At 41.8% G+C, this 17,598-nt stretch overlaps 1 protein-coding gene across 6 annotated transcripts in view; it reads right to left on the reverse strand.

Moving 5' to 3' along the window:
* LOC115204672 (NLR family CARD domain-containing protein 3) overlaps window positions 1–10,060 on the reverse strand; it is a 28,548-nt gene extending 18,488 nt beyond the window's left edge. For 2 of the 6 annotated variants that reach the window (XM_029770387.1, XM_029770392.1), the window contains exons 1-6: window positions 9,941–10,021; window positions 9,540–9,620; window positions 8,056–8,162; window positions 6,589–7,080; window positions 584–653; window positions 102–306 (exon numbers count right to left, since the gene is read on the reverse strand). In XM_029770387.1, the coding sequence (XP_029626247.1) occupies window positions 102–306; window positions 584–653; window positions 6,589–7,080; window positions 8,056–8,141 (853 nt within the window). In that variant the 5' untranslated portion in view covers window positions 8,142–8,162; window positions 9,540–9,620; window positions 9,941–10,021. Of the gene's footprint in view, window positions 1–101; window positions 307–583; window positions 654–6,588; window positions 7,081–8,005; window positions 8,163–9,539; window positions 9,915–9,940 lie in introns of those variants that run through there. The other 4 variants (XM_029770390.1, XM_029770388.1, XM_029770389.1 and 1 more) reach the window with 4 other exon arrangements.
* Between the last annotated feature and the right edge of the window lie 7,538 nt (window positions 10,061–17,598).

The raw sequence follows: 17,598 nt of genomic DNA on the forward strand, positions 1-17,598 counted from the left end.
GAATATATTATAACTTATTCTACTAGTTTTTCTGTGTAAATTGCTTGTGAATAGCAAGAAAATTGTAGAGGTCATTTGTAGACGTTCATGGTCGGTCTTACTGTTCTCCAGTGTGTCAGCAAGCTCCTTCTGGTTCATGATCCTCAGGATGTGTAGAGTGATTTTCAGAGCCCCCTCTCTGGCACTGCTCTCCTGCTTCTCATCTTCAGCATCTACTTCCTCATCATCCCTCTGAACTTCATTCAGTATCCTCTTGAACTTCTTCAACTCACGTTTTACCAAAACAATGACGCGGTCTTCGAGCACCTGAAATGGACAACAAATCAAATCAAATGTATTTATATAGCCCTTCTTACATCAGCTGATATCTCAAAGTGCTGTACAGAAACCCAGCCTAAAACCCCAAACAGCAAGCAATGCAGGTGTAGAAAGCACATACAGTATTTATATGGAAACAAAACCCCAAAACAATGAGGATGAGTTCATCAAAACGAAATGTACGCTGGTGTGTTATTTGTGGAGTAAATGTATATGTTTGTATGTTTTTACAACATCAACAAAAAACTGTGATAAGCCAGCCCACCCTGAATATTGAGTTCAGATCCGTTCGTTGATTCTGGGCAGTTTCAACCTGTAGTTTCTCACATTGGACTCTGTGGACAGAATAAGACAGACACAACCTTTAGTTTTTCATATTAGACTCTGCGAACAGAATAAGACAAGTGTTGTTTCCTTGTTATAGGGAGACATCCATGGGCCAACCACTGATGACCTGTAAATGATCGCCAGCTGATCTCTCGTTAAGCGGAAAATGTCATGTTTAATCGTTCTTCTTGAGCAGACTAAAAAAGGTGATTTACCTATTTGAAGATCATGCCGTAGAAATGAAATAAAAAGTCTTTAATTCTCTCGTTTATCACGTCAAATCTACAATAGAAATTCGTTTTCAACACACTTTTTATTAACGGAAGAAATCATAGTGTAGGATACATTTTTCTTTTACAATTTATGTAAATTCATGAGTTTACTTGTCCTAATAAAACATATTGGCTGTTGAGACCAGTGGCGTGTATTCATGGTAGCCAGGCTTCCCCAGATATTTGACCAATAAAAACGATAAAATAATGTCCACTTCGTCTCTCTGTGTTTTCATAATCCCCGCTATATTAGGCCCAGCCTTTGGAACTTTGGTTTTCCTAGATATGGCTACTATATTGTGATCACTACGTCCTATGGATTTGGAAAAGCAAATTTCTTCAGCATTAGTAAAGATGTGATCAATACATGTTGATGATTTCATTCCTGTGCTGTTTGTAAATACCCTGGTAGGTTGACTGATAACCTGAACCAGGTTGCAGGCATTGGTTACAGTTTGAAGCTTGGGCAGCTTGATGAAACCCACTCAATATTTAAAATCACCCAGAAAAATATACCTCTCTGTTGATATCACTGTGTCCAGCCCGAAGCTCACGTTAGCAAACTTGCAACATTGTGTAAAATATTCTGGGCCCTCAAAGTTTCCCATACTACTGAGCTCGCCTTGTGCACGTTCGCCACACTCCCCCTTCTTGGACTGTCCCCGCTGCCTCCTAAATGGATTAGTACAGGTGCGCATCAGACAGGTGTCTAGTGTGCCATTAAAAACCAACATCAACTCTGTGGCAGTTCTAGACCATTTCAACTGGGGGGCCAAGCTGGGGCCAGTTGTACTGTTAGAGGGGCCAGTTACATTAGATGTTATTGTTGTCATATCGTTTTCTTCACTGCATTGCAGGCATTAGCAGGCAAAAGACCATGTTCATAATCATCATCGTTGTCACTCTCTAATAACGGATGTAAAAAAAAAAGAATGATAGCAAAAATTAGTTATGTAAAAATTATTTCATAGTCCACATTTAGGAGTAAAACGTATGCAAAACCTATTTTATTGAATGTATTTTTCATTAAAAAAATCTAAATGTACTACTATTAGCTAGCTACTTCCAAAATGTACTACTATTAGCAAGCTACTTCCAAAATATACTACTATTAGCTAGCTACTTCCAAAATGTACTACTATTAGCAAGCTACATCCAAAATGTACTACTAATGTAACAGTGTAGGTTCCGTCCCTCTCTTCACCCCAACCCGGGCCCGAACCAGGGACCCTTGCACACATCAACAACTGACACCCCACGAAGCATCGTTACCCATCGCGCCACAAAAGCCGCAGCCCTTGCAACGCAAGGGGAAACCCTACTTCAAGTCTCAGAGCGAGTGACGTCACCTGATTGAAATGCTATTAGCGCGCACCACCGCTAACTAACTCGCCATTTCACATCGGTTACACTCACCCCCCCTTTGACCTCCTCCTTTTCCGCAGCAACCAATGATCTGGGTCACGGCACCAATGTAACAGTGTAGGTTCCGTCCCTCTCTTCGCCCCAACCCGGGCTCGAACCAGGGACCCTTGCACACATCAACAACTGACACCCCACGAAGCATCGTTACCCATCGCGCCACAAAAGCCGCGTTGCAAGGGGAAACCCTACTTCAAGTCTCAGAGTGAGTGACGTCACTGATTGAAATGCTATTAGCGCGCACCACCGCTAACTAACTAGCCATTTCACATCGGCTACATTAGCTAGCTACTTCCAAAATGTACTACTATTAGCTAGCTACTTCCAAAATGTACTACTATTAGCTAGCTACTTCCAAAATTTACTACTATTAGCAAGCTACATCTAAAATGTACTACTATTAGCTAGCTACTTCCAAAATGCAAAACATATTTTATTGAATTCTACACACCAAGTAACAGGCGATCTGAAGTTAAAATGCAACTGTATTTCCCGGTCACCCAGTATTTTCATAGATGGCTAACAGGAAGCGAGCTGCAATATCAAAACAGTTTCACTCATCATCTGATAATCATTTGAAAAGGTAACTTCTTGTTGAAAGTTCATCTTGAAAAGGGGCGATGATCACAAATGAGCAATTAACATCCTCTTAAATCTTCAATAATACCTGCATACTAGCCTACAACACAAACTAACTTGACCATGTGACAACTAGTGCTCGCCCCATAGGCTCAGGTTCTCAGTAGTGTCTTTAGGCCGAAATAAAAAATGTTCACACCAATTTTTTTCCTCCAATGTCGACGCCTAAAGACAAAAAAGGTCCCACCCATTGCAAGTCAACATGTGATTGGTTGATTCCACTGTCACTTTCACTGTCAAAATTCTGTTCTAATGCAGTTAAATGGCAGAGGACTTCTATCTCGCTTCTGAAGTGCTAGCCAATGGCTAAGCTAGATAGCTAGATTTATCTCCCCAGAGACCGGCATAGAAAAATCATGATTGGATCTTTTTTTTTTCTCCCCCGTTAACCCTTTCCTTTCCAACAGAAACTGAAGACATTAAATCAGAATATCATTGAAAATTATGAAACAATCAGAATACCATTTAAATATAATTGAAAAGATAGACATAAAATAGAAATTAAAACTAAAATGTATATTTAAAAAAATAGTTCAAAATCTTTGATCATTCCTTAGGCCTTTTCTTACAGTTCCCGTTATCGTCATTGTGTATTTATTCCTTGTGTTGTCATGTTTTCAGTTTTTCTCTGCATTGTTTGAAAGGACCAGTCAGTCAGCATTTCACAGTTAGTCTACACATGTTGTTAACCAAGCATGTGACAAATAACATTTCATTGATTTATTGATTGATTATAAGCAGTATGCATGTTTCGCTTGAAAAAGTAAATATACCAAAACATTCTGCCCACACCTCTATAGAAAAGTGATCAGATTGTTGTTCTTTATAGAAAACGGCCGCGGTGTAAAGCCAAAAGTTCCCAATCATACAGCAAATTAAGGGTGTTATTGTCACTATAAAAATGTTTTTTTTTTTAGGCGGAGTTATTAAACACAGTTTTACGACAGGTCTGATTTATAACGCCAAACATGACGTGCACCAAGTTTATAAATATCTATATTTATTTTAACGTATGTATTCTTTTCGGAAATAGTGTAACATTTACGCAATAGTTATAAATGAGGCCCCTGGAGTTTAATAAACAGCACTTGGATTGGACCCGGTGCTGTGGAGTTTAATAAACAGCACCTGGATTGGACCCGGCGCTGCGGAGTTTAATAAACAGCACTTGGATTGGACCCGGCGCTGTGGAGTTTAATAAACAGCACCTGGATTGGACCCGGTGCTGCGGAGTTTAATAAACAGCACTTGGATTGGACCCGGTCAGTGGAGTTTAATAAACAGGACCTGGATTGGACCCGGCGCTGTGGGGTTTAATAAACAGCACCTGGATTGGACCCGGCGCTGTGGTGGGTTTAATAAACAGCACCTGGATTGGACCCGGCGCTGCGGAGTTTAATAAACAGCACTTGGATTGGACCCGGTCAGTGGAGTTTAATAAACAGGACCTGGATTGGACCCGGCGCTGTGGGGTTTAATAAACAGCACCTGGATTGGACCCGGCGCTGTGGTGGGTTTAATAAACAGCACCTGGATTGGACCCGGCGCTGTGGAGTTTAATAAACAGCACTTGGATTGGACCCGGCGCTGTGGAGTTTAATAAACAGCACTTGGGTTGGACCCGGCGCTGCGGAGTTTAATAAACAGCACTTGGATTGGACCCGGCGCTGTGGAGTTTAATAAACAGCACTTGGATTGGACCCGGCGCTGTGGAGTTTAATAAACAGCACTTGGATTGGACCCGGCGCTGTGGAGTTTAATAAACAGCACCTGGATTGGACCCGGTAAGTGGAGTTTAATAAACAGGACCTGGATTGGACCCGGCGCTGTGGAGTTTAATAAACAGCACCTGGATTGGACCCGGCGCTGTGGTGGGTTTAATAAACAGCACCTGGATTGGACCCGGCGCTGTGGAGTTTAATAAACAGCACCTGGATTGGACCCGGCGCTGTGGAGTTTAATAAACAGCACCTGGATTGGACCCGGCGCTGTGGAGTTTAATAAACAGCACCTGGATTGGACCCGGTCAGTGGAGTTTAATAAACAGCACCTGGATTGGACCCGGTCAGTGGAGTTTAATAAACAGCACCTGGATTGGACCCGGCGCTGTGGAGTTTAATAAACAGCACCTGGATTGGACCCGGCGCTGTGGTGGGTTTAATAAACAGCACCTGGATTGGACCCGGCGCTGTGGTGGGCTTAATAAACAGCACCTGGATTGGACCCGGCGCTGTGGTGGGTTTAATAAACAGCACCTGGATTGGACCCGGCGCTGTGGAGTTTAATAAACAGCACCTGGATTGGACCCGGTCAGTGGAGTTTAATAAACAGCACCTGGATTGGACCCGGTGCTGTGGGGTTTAATAAACAGCACCTGGATTGGACCCGGCGCTGTGGAGTTTAATAAACAGCACCTGGATTGGACCCGGCGCTGTGGAGTTTAATAAACAGCACCTGGATTGGACCCGGCGCTGTGGTGGGTTTAATAAACAGCACTTGGATTGGACCCGGCGCTGTGGAGTTTAATAAACAGCACTTGGATTGGACCCGGTCAGTGGAGTTTAATAAACAGCACCTGGATTGGACCCGGTCAGTGGAGTTTAATAAACAGCACCTGGATTGGACCCGGTCAGTGGTGGGTTTAAAAAGAAGGATGTGATAAAACATTTTAGGTTCAGGGACATTATCATATATATATTTATCCTCCTCATTATCATATTATCATATATATATTTATCAGGGACATTATCATATTATCATATATATATTTATCAGGGACATTATCATATTATCATATATATATTTATCAGGGACATTATCATATTATCATATATATATTTATCAGGGACATTATCATATTATCATATATATATTTATCAGGGACATTATCATATTATCATATATATATTTATCAGGGACATTATCATATTATCATATATATATTTATCAGGGACATTATCATATTATCATATATATATTTATCAGGGACATTATCATATTATCATATATATATTTATCAGGGACATTATCATATTATCATATATATATTTATCAGGGACATTATCATATTATCATATATATATTTATCAGGGACATTATCATATTATCATATATATATTTATCCTCGTAAGGGGAGGGTGCCGTAGTACTGAACCATGGTGGCAATCATTTTAACCCTTATGTTTTTGAGAGAAAAAATAATATTTAAAAAACAAATAAAAAATGTCAATGTAAAATTACTTTTATTAGTATAAAATAATATAATTTTCCAACGTTTTTTTTGTGTACAATATAGCTCAGTATTTGCATGATATATTTTATGCACTTTTTATCAAGTTAGCCAATAATTTCCACACTGGGTGCCTCTGGAAAGTTGTAAAGTACCATGCTCAAGGACACAACGGCAAGCAATGTGGCATCTACAATTTGATTCCAGCAACCTTCTAGTTTCCAGCTCACTTTAGGCTAGATTTTTACTGTCAGACCACGGGTTTTCGAACTAGCAATTGTCCAGCTGCTAGCTTGCCTCTCTAACCGCTAGGTTACGTGCCGCCCCCCCCCCCCCCCCCACTAACATTGTTGCCGCTCCGGAAACACATATACAACTTACTTTGGTTCTGTTGGTGCATCCAGTGACTGGTCACTCTTCATGGACAGACAGCTGTGTACAGGGGAGACTGGTCTCTCCGGCCCGAAAAATAGAGGTACATCCTTAGACCAGTCACTCTTCATGGACAGACAGCTGTGTACAGGGGAGACTGCTCTCTCCGGCCCGAAAAATAGAGGTACATCCTTAGACCAGTCACTCTTCATGGACAGACAGCTGTGTACAGGGGAGACTGGTCTCTCCGGCCCGAAAAATAGAGGTACATCCTTAGACCAGTCACTCTTCATGGACAGACAGCTGTGTACAGGGGAGACTGGTCTCTCCGGCCCGAAAAATAGAGGTACATCCTTAGACCAGTCACTCTTCATGGACAGACAGCTGTGTACAGGGGAGACTGGTCTCTCCGGCCCGAAAAATAGAGGTACATCCTTAGACCAGTCACTCTTCATGGACAGACAGCTGTGTACAGGGGAGACTGGTCTCTTCTGATGGAGCCTGTTAGATAAACACAGACCAGAACATTCAAGCCCACAGGGGTGTAGAATACTGAGTCTGTGCTTCAATATCTAGACTATCAATAGAGGAACTAGTTCAGTGGGAAAGTCTCAGGAGAATCAATCAATTGTATTATAATGGTTGTTTTATTCGACAGAATAGAGTATTCTGTTAACTATTGTGTGTGTGTTCTATTGAGGATGGGCCTCTATGAGATAGCACTGACAGAGGATATTTACGATATCTTTTGGGTGATAAAACCTACAGAGCATTCCAAAGAACATGAGGTAATGTTTCTGTTCTATACCGTACCAGGAAGAGACGGGTCCAGTTTGGAGTAGGAGGACCAGACACTGGTCTGTTCTATACCGTACCAGGAAGAGACGGGTCCAGTTTGGAGTAGGAGGACCAGACACTGGTCTGTTCTATACCGTACCAGGAAGAGACGGGTCCAGTTTGGAGTAGGAGGACCAGACACTGGTCTCTATACAATGAAAACTATTGACACAGCAGTTGCTGTCTGCTATGTTTTATAGATACCTTTCATACAAATCTTAACCTTTTGACCCATTCTATGTATCTGTGGTTCGTCATGTACGTTGAGAGGGGTGTATCTTGGCTATAAAAAAATCTTTGTACTTTTGTGTTGTCACTTTTCAATGGTTCATTAGAAATGGTGCATCGTTGAAAGTCAAGTGCTATTGCAAAGCTCTTAATTATTAAAGATGTAGTTTATGTATAACTCTGACTGGTGTGTGAATTTTGTTTCTCTCCTCATTTAGTAAATACAGAAATTAACCACCACACCAGTCACTTCATGTTCTTACCTGTCTTGGTCTCTTAGAGACGTTCATTTAATGACTATATAATTAAGGATGAAATCTCAAGTTATTAAAGAATAACATTAGAAATATTAACAACGTACCTTGTCGGTTGCAAAGGAAGCACGCTGTCGTTTCTTTTTTTTGCGCTCACCTTTCAGCTTCTCTTACAGCGTCGTGGTCTTCAAAGATACGCCTGTTTGCATCAGCGCCCTCCTCGTTCACCTCTGAGAGACTCATTTTAGAGGTGGTGTCGTTTTACTGTGGGAAAAGTAAAAGTACTCATTCCAAATAACACCTATTTAAAAAGTCAGCTATCTGAACATCCCTTCTAGCATTTTTACTTAATATTGAAGTAAAATAAGTTGTGTTGTAAGTATAAGGTGTACATAGTTGATTAAACCTTAACCACAAAATGCCATCCTGGCCCTCTCTCTTGGAGTACAACCTGATACCCAAACCAGTCAGGAAGTTCCAGGAAGGAACTTGGTTCTCAAGTCATATCAGAGAAAGTTGAAGGTAATTCCTCAGATTATTTAAACATTATTATTTAAGAATTATTATTATTATTATTCACACAAAGTGAATTTACATCAGTTATTTAAAAATTTATTTAAATACATAAAATTAGCCTCAGTGACTGTAAATATAATTTGATTTCTATGGATACACTGTTAACATGTGTAAATACTCTATACTGTACCAACTGTCTACAGCCATCCTGCCATTCACCTAAAGGCCGACAGTCTATATTTGAGTGGATAAAATAAAGGATAGAGGGGGGGGGCCATGAAGAATAGACTAGTAAAACACTTATACACACAGAACGCTTGGGAGCTGTAGAATAGTGGACTGGTCCATATCCGTGTGAGATTTACTGAAATGGCACAGCACAGGATCAAATTCATTATAATATTCATCTTGTGAATAAATAAAGCTTTTACCCCCTGTTTCCTTTACAAATATTCTTTCAAACAGAGAAGGGTTTCCATGACCTTATAATTAAGGATTATTTGTCTTATAGTGTTAAAATGTATTATGAAGTTATGAGTAATTGTTCAATTAAAATGTAAACATGTTGAGGCACTAGTTAGTTGTATGAATTCCACTGCACCGGCCCACAGACGCTTTGTTTGGTACAACTTGTGTCCAGAATTATATGACGAACATTTATTTAACATGTTATTGTATTTTACCTTTTTATAGGTCTGGTAGGGACTGATGTCAATTCCTACAAAGAAATAGATATTTTGTCCCGGAACAGATGATTAAAACGGTATCTTCTAATTCCCTCACACGGAACTCCGTGTATAGCTGTTGACCTTATAATACCCTCTCTGAGGCAATAAAGCCTTTTTCAGGAACTGTTACGAAACCGTGATGTAATAATGTATATATCCACTGCAGGGCAACATAGCGATCATCCCTATGAGCCACGTTACAAGAACAACCAAGTGATCTAAACCTATTGGCGAGATGCGTAGCCTTTCACACCGGAGGTCTGCTATCGCTGATTGTTCACTACAATAATATCAGTCATACTTGTAGTTTGTGTTTCATTTGAGAGGTTTAAAACAACATCTAGCCTGCCCATTCATTTTTGTTAACTCAAGAGGTTTTAAAGTTTAAAGCGTTTACCTTCAGTACATTTGTCCCAATAGTTGTTCCCACGGATAGTTGACCAGTAGCTGAGCGGTAAGAACATTTTCAGGTTCAGACCTGTGTAGTGAAGCATACATACATACACACACACACACACACACACACACACACACACACACACACACACACACACACACACACCCTCGTTAAATGTGATTGGCAACGCTTTACATCACATGACAGCTGATCTTCTAAGGTCACAAGTCAACCTTATCCATGAAAATGTTGGACTGATCAGCGCGCAAGCAAATGAAACTGAAAATGTTCACTGTCAAAACGTTGAAAAACCTTGAGTGTATATTTCAATAACCAGGTTATTATTGAAGAAATATATTATACAAAATATTATTTGTTGAATTATTATTGAATAACTTAACCTGACTAAACACAAGGTAGATTGCTGAAGAAGAAAAAGGACGAGTTATAATCTGTTTACTACTGACTTGTATGATAAAGAGAACAGAGCTTCCTTCCTGAAGGGTGGTCCAACCAGTGACTTACGGTCATGTGATGTCATGACGGCAACGGGGGTCAACGGGGCACATGACTGGTGTAGTGACTGATGATGTAAGAGCCAAGAACTGTCAATCATTAGCATGTTGCTGTCACAGACAGAGATCCTGTTAAACTCTTTATAATATGTCATTCTTTTGCGCTTCGGTTTATTTAATAAACACTGCAGTGTTACTGTCATTGAATTGGTTACTATTGTGACTGAGGCATCGGAAAAACAAAAACTCTATGGAGTCAACATCCTGAAAAGCTGGTTTTTATTTATAGCAATAGCTACTGTACATGACTACAGCGTTTATGACAAGACAGGATTATAGAATTAACCTTTACAGAGGGGACACACACACACACACACACACACACACGCACACGCACGCACACACACACACACGCACACACACACACACACGTACACACACACACACACACACAGACACAGACACACACACACACAGACACATACACACACACACACGTACACACACACACACACACACACACACAGACACACACAGACACATACACACAAACACACACACACACACAGAGAGACACACACACAGACACATACACACACACACACAGACACACACAGACACACAAACACACACACACACACGTACACACACACACAGACACACACACACAGACACATACACACACACACACACGTACACACACACACAGACACACACAGACACATACACAAACACACACACACGTACACACACAGACACATACACACACACACACACACACACGTACACACACACACACAGACACATACACACAAACACACACACACACGTACACACACAGACACACACACACACACACACACACACACAGACACACACACACACACACACACACAGACACACACAACATGGAAATAGCAAAAGATAAACAAACAGAGGACTAGGGAGCTACTTTAATAAAGTAGGAAATATTCTGTTTATACTCAAGTTTAGGATGTGCAAAGACAGGCCCTGATTGGTGGAGCATGAAGACAGGCCCTGATTGGTGGAGCATAGGGACAGGCCCTGATTGGTGGAGCATGAAGACAGGCCCTGATTGGTGGAGCATAGGGACAGGCCCTGGTTGGTGCAGCATGGGGACAGGCCCTGATTGGTGGAGCATGAAGACAGGCCCTGATTGGTGGAGCATAGGGACAGGCCCTGGTTGGTGCAGCATGGGGACAGGCCCTGATTGGTGGAGCATGAAGACAGGCCCTGATTGGTGGAGCATAGGGACAGGCCCTGGTTGGTGCAGCATGTAGACAGGCCCTGATTGGTGCAGCATGAGGACAGGCCCTGATTGGTGGAGCATGAGGACAGGCCCTGATTGGTGCAGCATGAAGACAGGCCCTGATTGGTGGAGCATGAAGACAGGCCCTGGTTGGTGGAACATGTAGACAGGCCCTGATTGGTGCAGCATGTAGACAGGCCCTGATTGGTGTAGCATGTAGACAGGCCCTGGTTGGTGTAGCATGAAGACAGGCCCTGATTGGTGCAGCATGGGGACATGTCACCTCTTCCACTCTGAATTAGGGTAACATTTATTAACATTTATTTAACAATACCTTGAAAAACGACAAGAGTATGTGGACACCTGCTCGTAGAACATCTCATTCCAAAATCATGGACATTAATATGGAGTTGGTCCCCCCTTTTGCTGCTATAACAGCCTCCACTCTTCTGGGAAGGCATTCCACTAGATGTTGGAACATTGCTGCTATAACAGCCTCCACTCTTCTGGGAAGGCTTTCCACTAGATGTTGGAACATTGCTGCAGGGACTTGCTTCCATTCAGCCACAAGAGCATTAGTGAGGTCGGGCACTGATGTTGGGTGATTAGGCCTGGTTCACAGTCGCAGTTCCAATTCATCCCAAAGGTGTTCGATGGGGTTGAGGTTAGGGCTCTGTGCAGGCCAGTCAAGTTCTTACACAGCGATCCCGACAAACCCTTTCTGTATGGACCTCTCTTTGTGCACAGGGGCATTGTCATGCTGAAACAGGAAAGGGCCTTCTCTAAACTGTTGCCACAAAGTTGGAAGCACAGAATCATCTAGAATGTCATTGTATGCTGTATGCTGTTCCCTTTACTGGAACTAAGGGGCCCGAACCATGAAAAACAGCCCCAGACCATTATTCCTCCTCCACCAAACTTTACAGTTGGCACTATGCATTTGGGCAGGTATTTGTATTTATTATGGATCCCCATTAGCTACTCTTCCTGGGGTCCGGCAAAATTAAGGCAGTTATACAATAAAAATAAAAAAACATTACAATACATTCATAACAGATATCACAAAACACTGAGTGTGTGCCCTCAGGCCCCTACTCTACTACCACATATCTATAACACAAAATCCATGTGTACATGTGTGTATAGTGTGTATGTTATCGTGTGTGTGTATGCATGTGTCTTTGTGTTGATTCACATTCTCCGCTGTTCCATAAGGTGTATTTTTATGTTTTTTAAATGTAATTTTACTGCTGGCATCAGTTACCTGATGTGGAATAGAGTTCCATGTAGTCATGGCTCTATGTAGTACTGTGTGCCTCCCATAGTCTGTTCTGGACTTGGGGACTGTGAAGAGACCTCTGGTGGCATGTCTTGTGGGGTATGCATGGGTGTCTGAGCTGTGTGCCAGTAGTTTAAACAGACCTCTGGTGGCATGTCTTGTGGGGTATGGATGGGTGTCTGAGCTGTGTGCCAGTAGTTTAGACAGACCACTGGTGGCATGTCTTGTGGGGTATGCATGGGTGTCTGAGCTGCGTGCCAGTAGTTTAGACAGACCTCTGGTGGCATGTCTTGTGGGGTATGTATGGGTGTCCGAGCTGTGTGCTAGTAGTTTAGACAGACCTCTGGTGGCATGTCTTGTGGGGTATGGATGGGTGTCTGAGCTGTGTGCCAGTAGTTTAGACAGACCTCTGGTGGCATGTCTTGTGGGGTATGCATGGGTGTCTGAGCTGTGTGCCAGTAGTTTAGACAGACAGCTCGGTGCATTCAACATGTCAATACCTCTCATAAATAAAAGTAGTGATGAAGTCAATCTCTCCTCCACTTTCAGCCAGGAGAGATTGACATATTAGTGTTTTCTTTCAGCTCTTTGTTAAGTGTTGCAGTCATTTCAGTCGCTGTGGTAGCAGACGTGTATAGTGTTGAGTAATCCGCATACATAGACACACTGGCTTTACTCAAAGCATGTTGCTAGTAAAGATTGAAAAAAGTAAGGGGCCTAGACAGCTGCCCTGGGGAATTCCTGATTCTCCCTGGATTATGTTGGAGAGGCTTCCAGTAAAGAACACCCTCTGTGCTCTGTTAGACAGGTAACTCTTTATCCACATTATAGCAGGGGGTGTAAAGCCATAACACACATTTTTCTAGCAGCAGACTATGATCGATAATGTCAAAAACTGCACTGAAGTCTAACAAAACAGCCCTACAATCTTTTTATCATCAATTTCTCTCAGCCAATCATCACGTTATTTGTGTAAGTGCTGTGCTTGTTGAGTGTCCTTCCCTATAAGTGTGCTGAAAGTCTGTTGTCAATTTGTATACTGTAAAATAGCATTGTATCTGGTCAAACACCATTGGGTTGCTAACAGGCTAATTTGAACCAGTAAAGGGGGATTTACTATTTCTAGGTATTGGAATGACTTTTGCTTACCTGACAGAGTTTGAGAGGATCTGCAGAGAAGAATGGGAGAAACTCCCGAAATACAGGTGTGCCAAGCTTGTAGTGTAATACCCAAGAAGACTAGAGGCTGTAATCGCTGCCAAAGGTGCTTCAACAAAGTACTGAGTAAAGGGTCTGAATACTTATGTAAATGTGAAATCTGTTTTTATTTTTAATAAATTGTCGAGAAAAAAACAAACATGTTTTTGCTTTGTGATTATGGGGTATTGTGATGTCATTATGGGGTATTGTGATGTCATTATGGGGTATTGTGATGTCATTATGGGGTATTGTGTGTCGATTGAGGGGGGAAACTATTTAAATACATTTTAGAATAAGGCTGTAATGTAACAAAATGTGGAAAAAGTAAAGGGGTCTGAATACTTTTCGAAGGCACTGCACACACACACACACACACACACACACACACACACACACACACACACACACACACACACACACACACACACACACACACACACACACACACACACACACACACACGTGGTTTTTAAATATACACTCACATAGAGATATACACCTGGTGGTGTGAGCTAAACTCACAGAGATACACACCTGATGGTGTGAGCTAAACTCACAGAGATATACACCTGGTGGTGTGAGCTAAACTCAGAGATATACACCTGGTGGTGTGAGCTAAACTCACAGAGATATACACCTGGTGGTGTGAGCTAAACTCACAGAGATATACACCTGGTGGTGTGAGCTAAACTTACAGAGATATACACTTGGTGGTGTGAGCTAAACTCACAGAGATATACACCTGGTGGTGTGAGCTAAACTCACAGAGATATACACCTGGTGGTGTGAGCTAAACTCACAGAGATATACACTTGGTGGTGTGAGCTAAACTCACAGAGATATACACCTGGTGGTGTGAGCTAAACTCACAGAGATATACAGATATACACCACAGCTAAACTGTGTCTAGGTGTTTGAGTCAGTGTGTTGAAGCACTCACTGTACATTTGTGTATGTGTACTTCCCTGGTAAAGGCAGGCTACTTTGAAGAATATAAAATATATTTTGATTTGTTTAACACTTTTTTGGTTACTACATGATTATTTCATAGTTTTGATGTCTTCACTTATTATTCTACAATGTAGAAAATAGTAAAAATAAAGAAAAACCCTTAAATGAGTAGGGGTGTCCAAACTTTTGACTGGTACTGTAGTACGGCATCATCATGTTGTCTAGGAGGTAGTAGGGCATCATCATGTTGTCTAGGAGGTAGTAGGTCATCATCATGTTGTCTAGGAGGTAGTAGGGCATCATCATGTTGTCTAGGAGGTAGTAGGTCATCATGTTGTCTAGGAGGTAGTAGGTCATCATCATGTTGTCTAGGAGGTAGTAGGTCATCATGTTGTCTAGGAGGTAGTAGGGCATCATCATGTTGTCTAGGAGGTAGTAGGGCATCTTCATGTTGTCTTGGAGGTAGTAGGTCATCATGTTGTCTAGGAGGTAGTAGGTCATCATGTTGTCTAGGAGGTAGTAGGTCATCATGTTGTCTAGGAGGTAGTAGGTCATCATCATGTTGTCTCGGAGGTAGTAGGTCATCATCATGTTGTCTAGGAGGTAGTAGGTCATCATCATGTTGTCTAGGAGGTAGTAGGTCATCATGTTGTCTAGGAGGTAGTAGGTCATCATGTTGTCTAGGAGGTAGTAGGGCATCATCATATTGTCTAGGAGGTAGTAGGGCATCTTCATGTTGTCTCGGAGGTAGTAGGGCATCATCATGTTGTCTAGGAGGTAGTAGGTCATCATCATGTTGTCTAGGAGGTAGTAGGTCATCATCATGTTGTCTAGGAGGTAGTAGGGCATCATCATGTTGTCTAGGAGGTAGTAGGTCATCATCATGTTGTCTAGGAGGTAGTAGGGCATCTTCATGTTGTCTTGGAGGTAGTAGGTCATCATGTTGTCTAGGAGGTAGTAGGTCATCATCATGTTGTCTCGGAGGTAGTAGGTCATCATCATGTTGTCTAGGAGGTAGTAGGTCATCATCATGTTGTCTAGGAGGTAGTAGGTCATCATGTTGTCTAGGAGGTAGTAGGTCATCATCATGTTGTCTAGGAGGTAGTAGGGCATCATCATGTTGTCTAGGAGGTAGTAGGTCATCATCATGTTGTCTAGGAGGTAGTAGGGCATCATCATGTTGTCTTGGAGGTAGTAGGTCATCATGTTGTCTAGGAGGTAGTAGGTCATCATCATGTTGTCTAGGAGGTAGTAGGTCATCATGTTGTCTAGGAGGTAGTAGGTCATCATCATGTTGTCTAGGAGGTAGTAGGTCATCATGTTGTCTAGGAGGTAGTAGGGCATCATCATGTTGTCTAGGAGGTAGTAGGGCATCATGTTGTCTAGGAGGTAGTAGGTCATCATCATGTTGTCTAGGAGGTAGTAGGTCATCATGTTGTCTAGGAGGTAGTAGGTCATCATGTTGTCTAGGAGGTAGTAGGTCATCATGTTGTTTAGGAGGTAGTAGGTCATCATGTTGTTTAGGAGGTAGTAGGTCATCCTCATGGTGTCTAGGTGGTAGTAGGGCATCATCATGGTGGTGTCCATGATGGTAGTAAGGCAGGGATCATCAGCTAGATACAGCCACAGGCTGATTGAGGAACTAGAGCGAACACACCTCTAGCTGTTTAGTTTGGAACACAGCTTGGTGTTTATTATCAGATGTTTTATAGGTCAGAACATCAGAGCTTGGTGTTTATTATCAGATGTATTATAGGTCAGGACATCAGAGCTTGGTGTTTATTATCAGCTGTATTATAGGTCAGGACATCAGAGCTTGGTGTTTATTATCAGATGTTTTATAGGTCAGAACATCATCAGAGCTTGGTGTTTATTATCAGATGTTTTATCGGTCAGGACATCAGAGCTTGGTGTTTATTATCAGATGTATTATAGGTCAGGACATCAGAGCTTGGTGTTTATTATCAGATGTATTATAGGTCAGGACATCATCAGAGCTTGGTGTTTATTATCAGATGTTTTATAGGTCAGAACATCATCAGAGCTTGGTGTTTATTATCAGATGTTTTATAGGTCAGAACATCATCAGAGCTTGGTGTTTATTATCAGATGTTTTATCGGTCAGGACATCAGAGCTTGGTGTTTATTATCAGATGTATTATAGGTCAGGACATCAGAGCTTGGTGTTTATTATCAGATGTTTTATAGGTCAGAACATCAACAGGTGTTGAACATGTTAATGGAGAAATACCCCAATGGTACAGATCATGAATACTCCCATTTGTCTTGGTAAAGTGTATTTAGTAACTTTTTCACCAGTTTTGGGCAGAGTGCACGTTAGATGCAGCCCAATTCTGATATTTATTTCACTTTATTTATTCAAGTCAGTTAAGAACAAATTCTAATTTTCAATGACGGCCTACCGGGGAACAGTGGGTTAACTGCGTTGTTGGGGGGGATTCGATCTTGCAACCTTTCGGTTACTGTCCCAAAACGATCTAACCACTAGGCTACCTGCCGCCCCATATTGGTCTATGATATTTATTTCACCATTAACTGGTCTTTTGACCAATTTAGCTCAGCTCTGAGAAAGAGCTGAGCTAAATTGGTCAAAAGACCAGTTAATGGTTTAATAAAATGTAAAGTGTAAATGAAGTCTAAGAGTTGAGACACGGAACAGTAGGACATTTCAAACGCACCAATGAAAACCAGAGGCTGTATGTATCAAGCTGCTCTAGGATCAGTTTTTCCTTATAGATCATAGTGAATAAAATACCCAATATCTGGAGGGGACTCGTCCCTAGATCAGCATTCCTCCTCTCAGACACGTGGTACACACACGCA

The sequence above is a fragment of the Salmo trutta genome, chromosome 12 (genome assembly GCF_901001165.1).
Source record: "Salmo trutta chromosome 12, fSalTru1.1, whole genome shotgun sequence".
NCBI classification, from domain to species: domain Eukaryota; kingdom Metazoa; phylum Chordata; class Actinopteri; order Salmoniformes; family Salmonidae; genus Salmo; species Salmo trutta.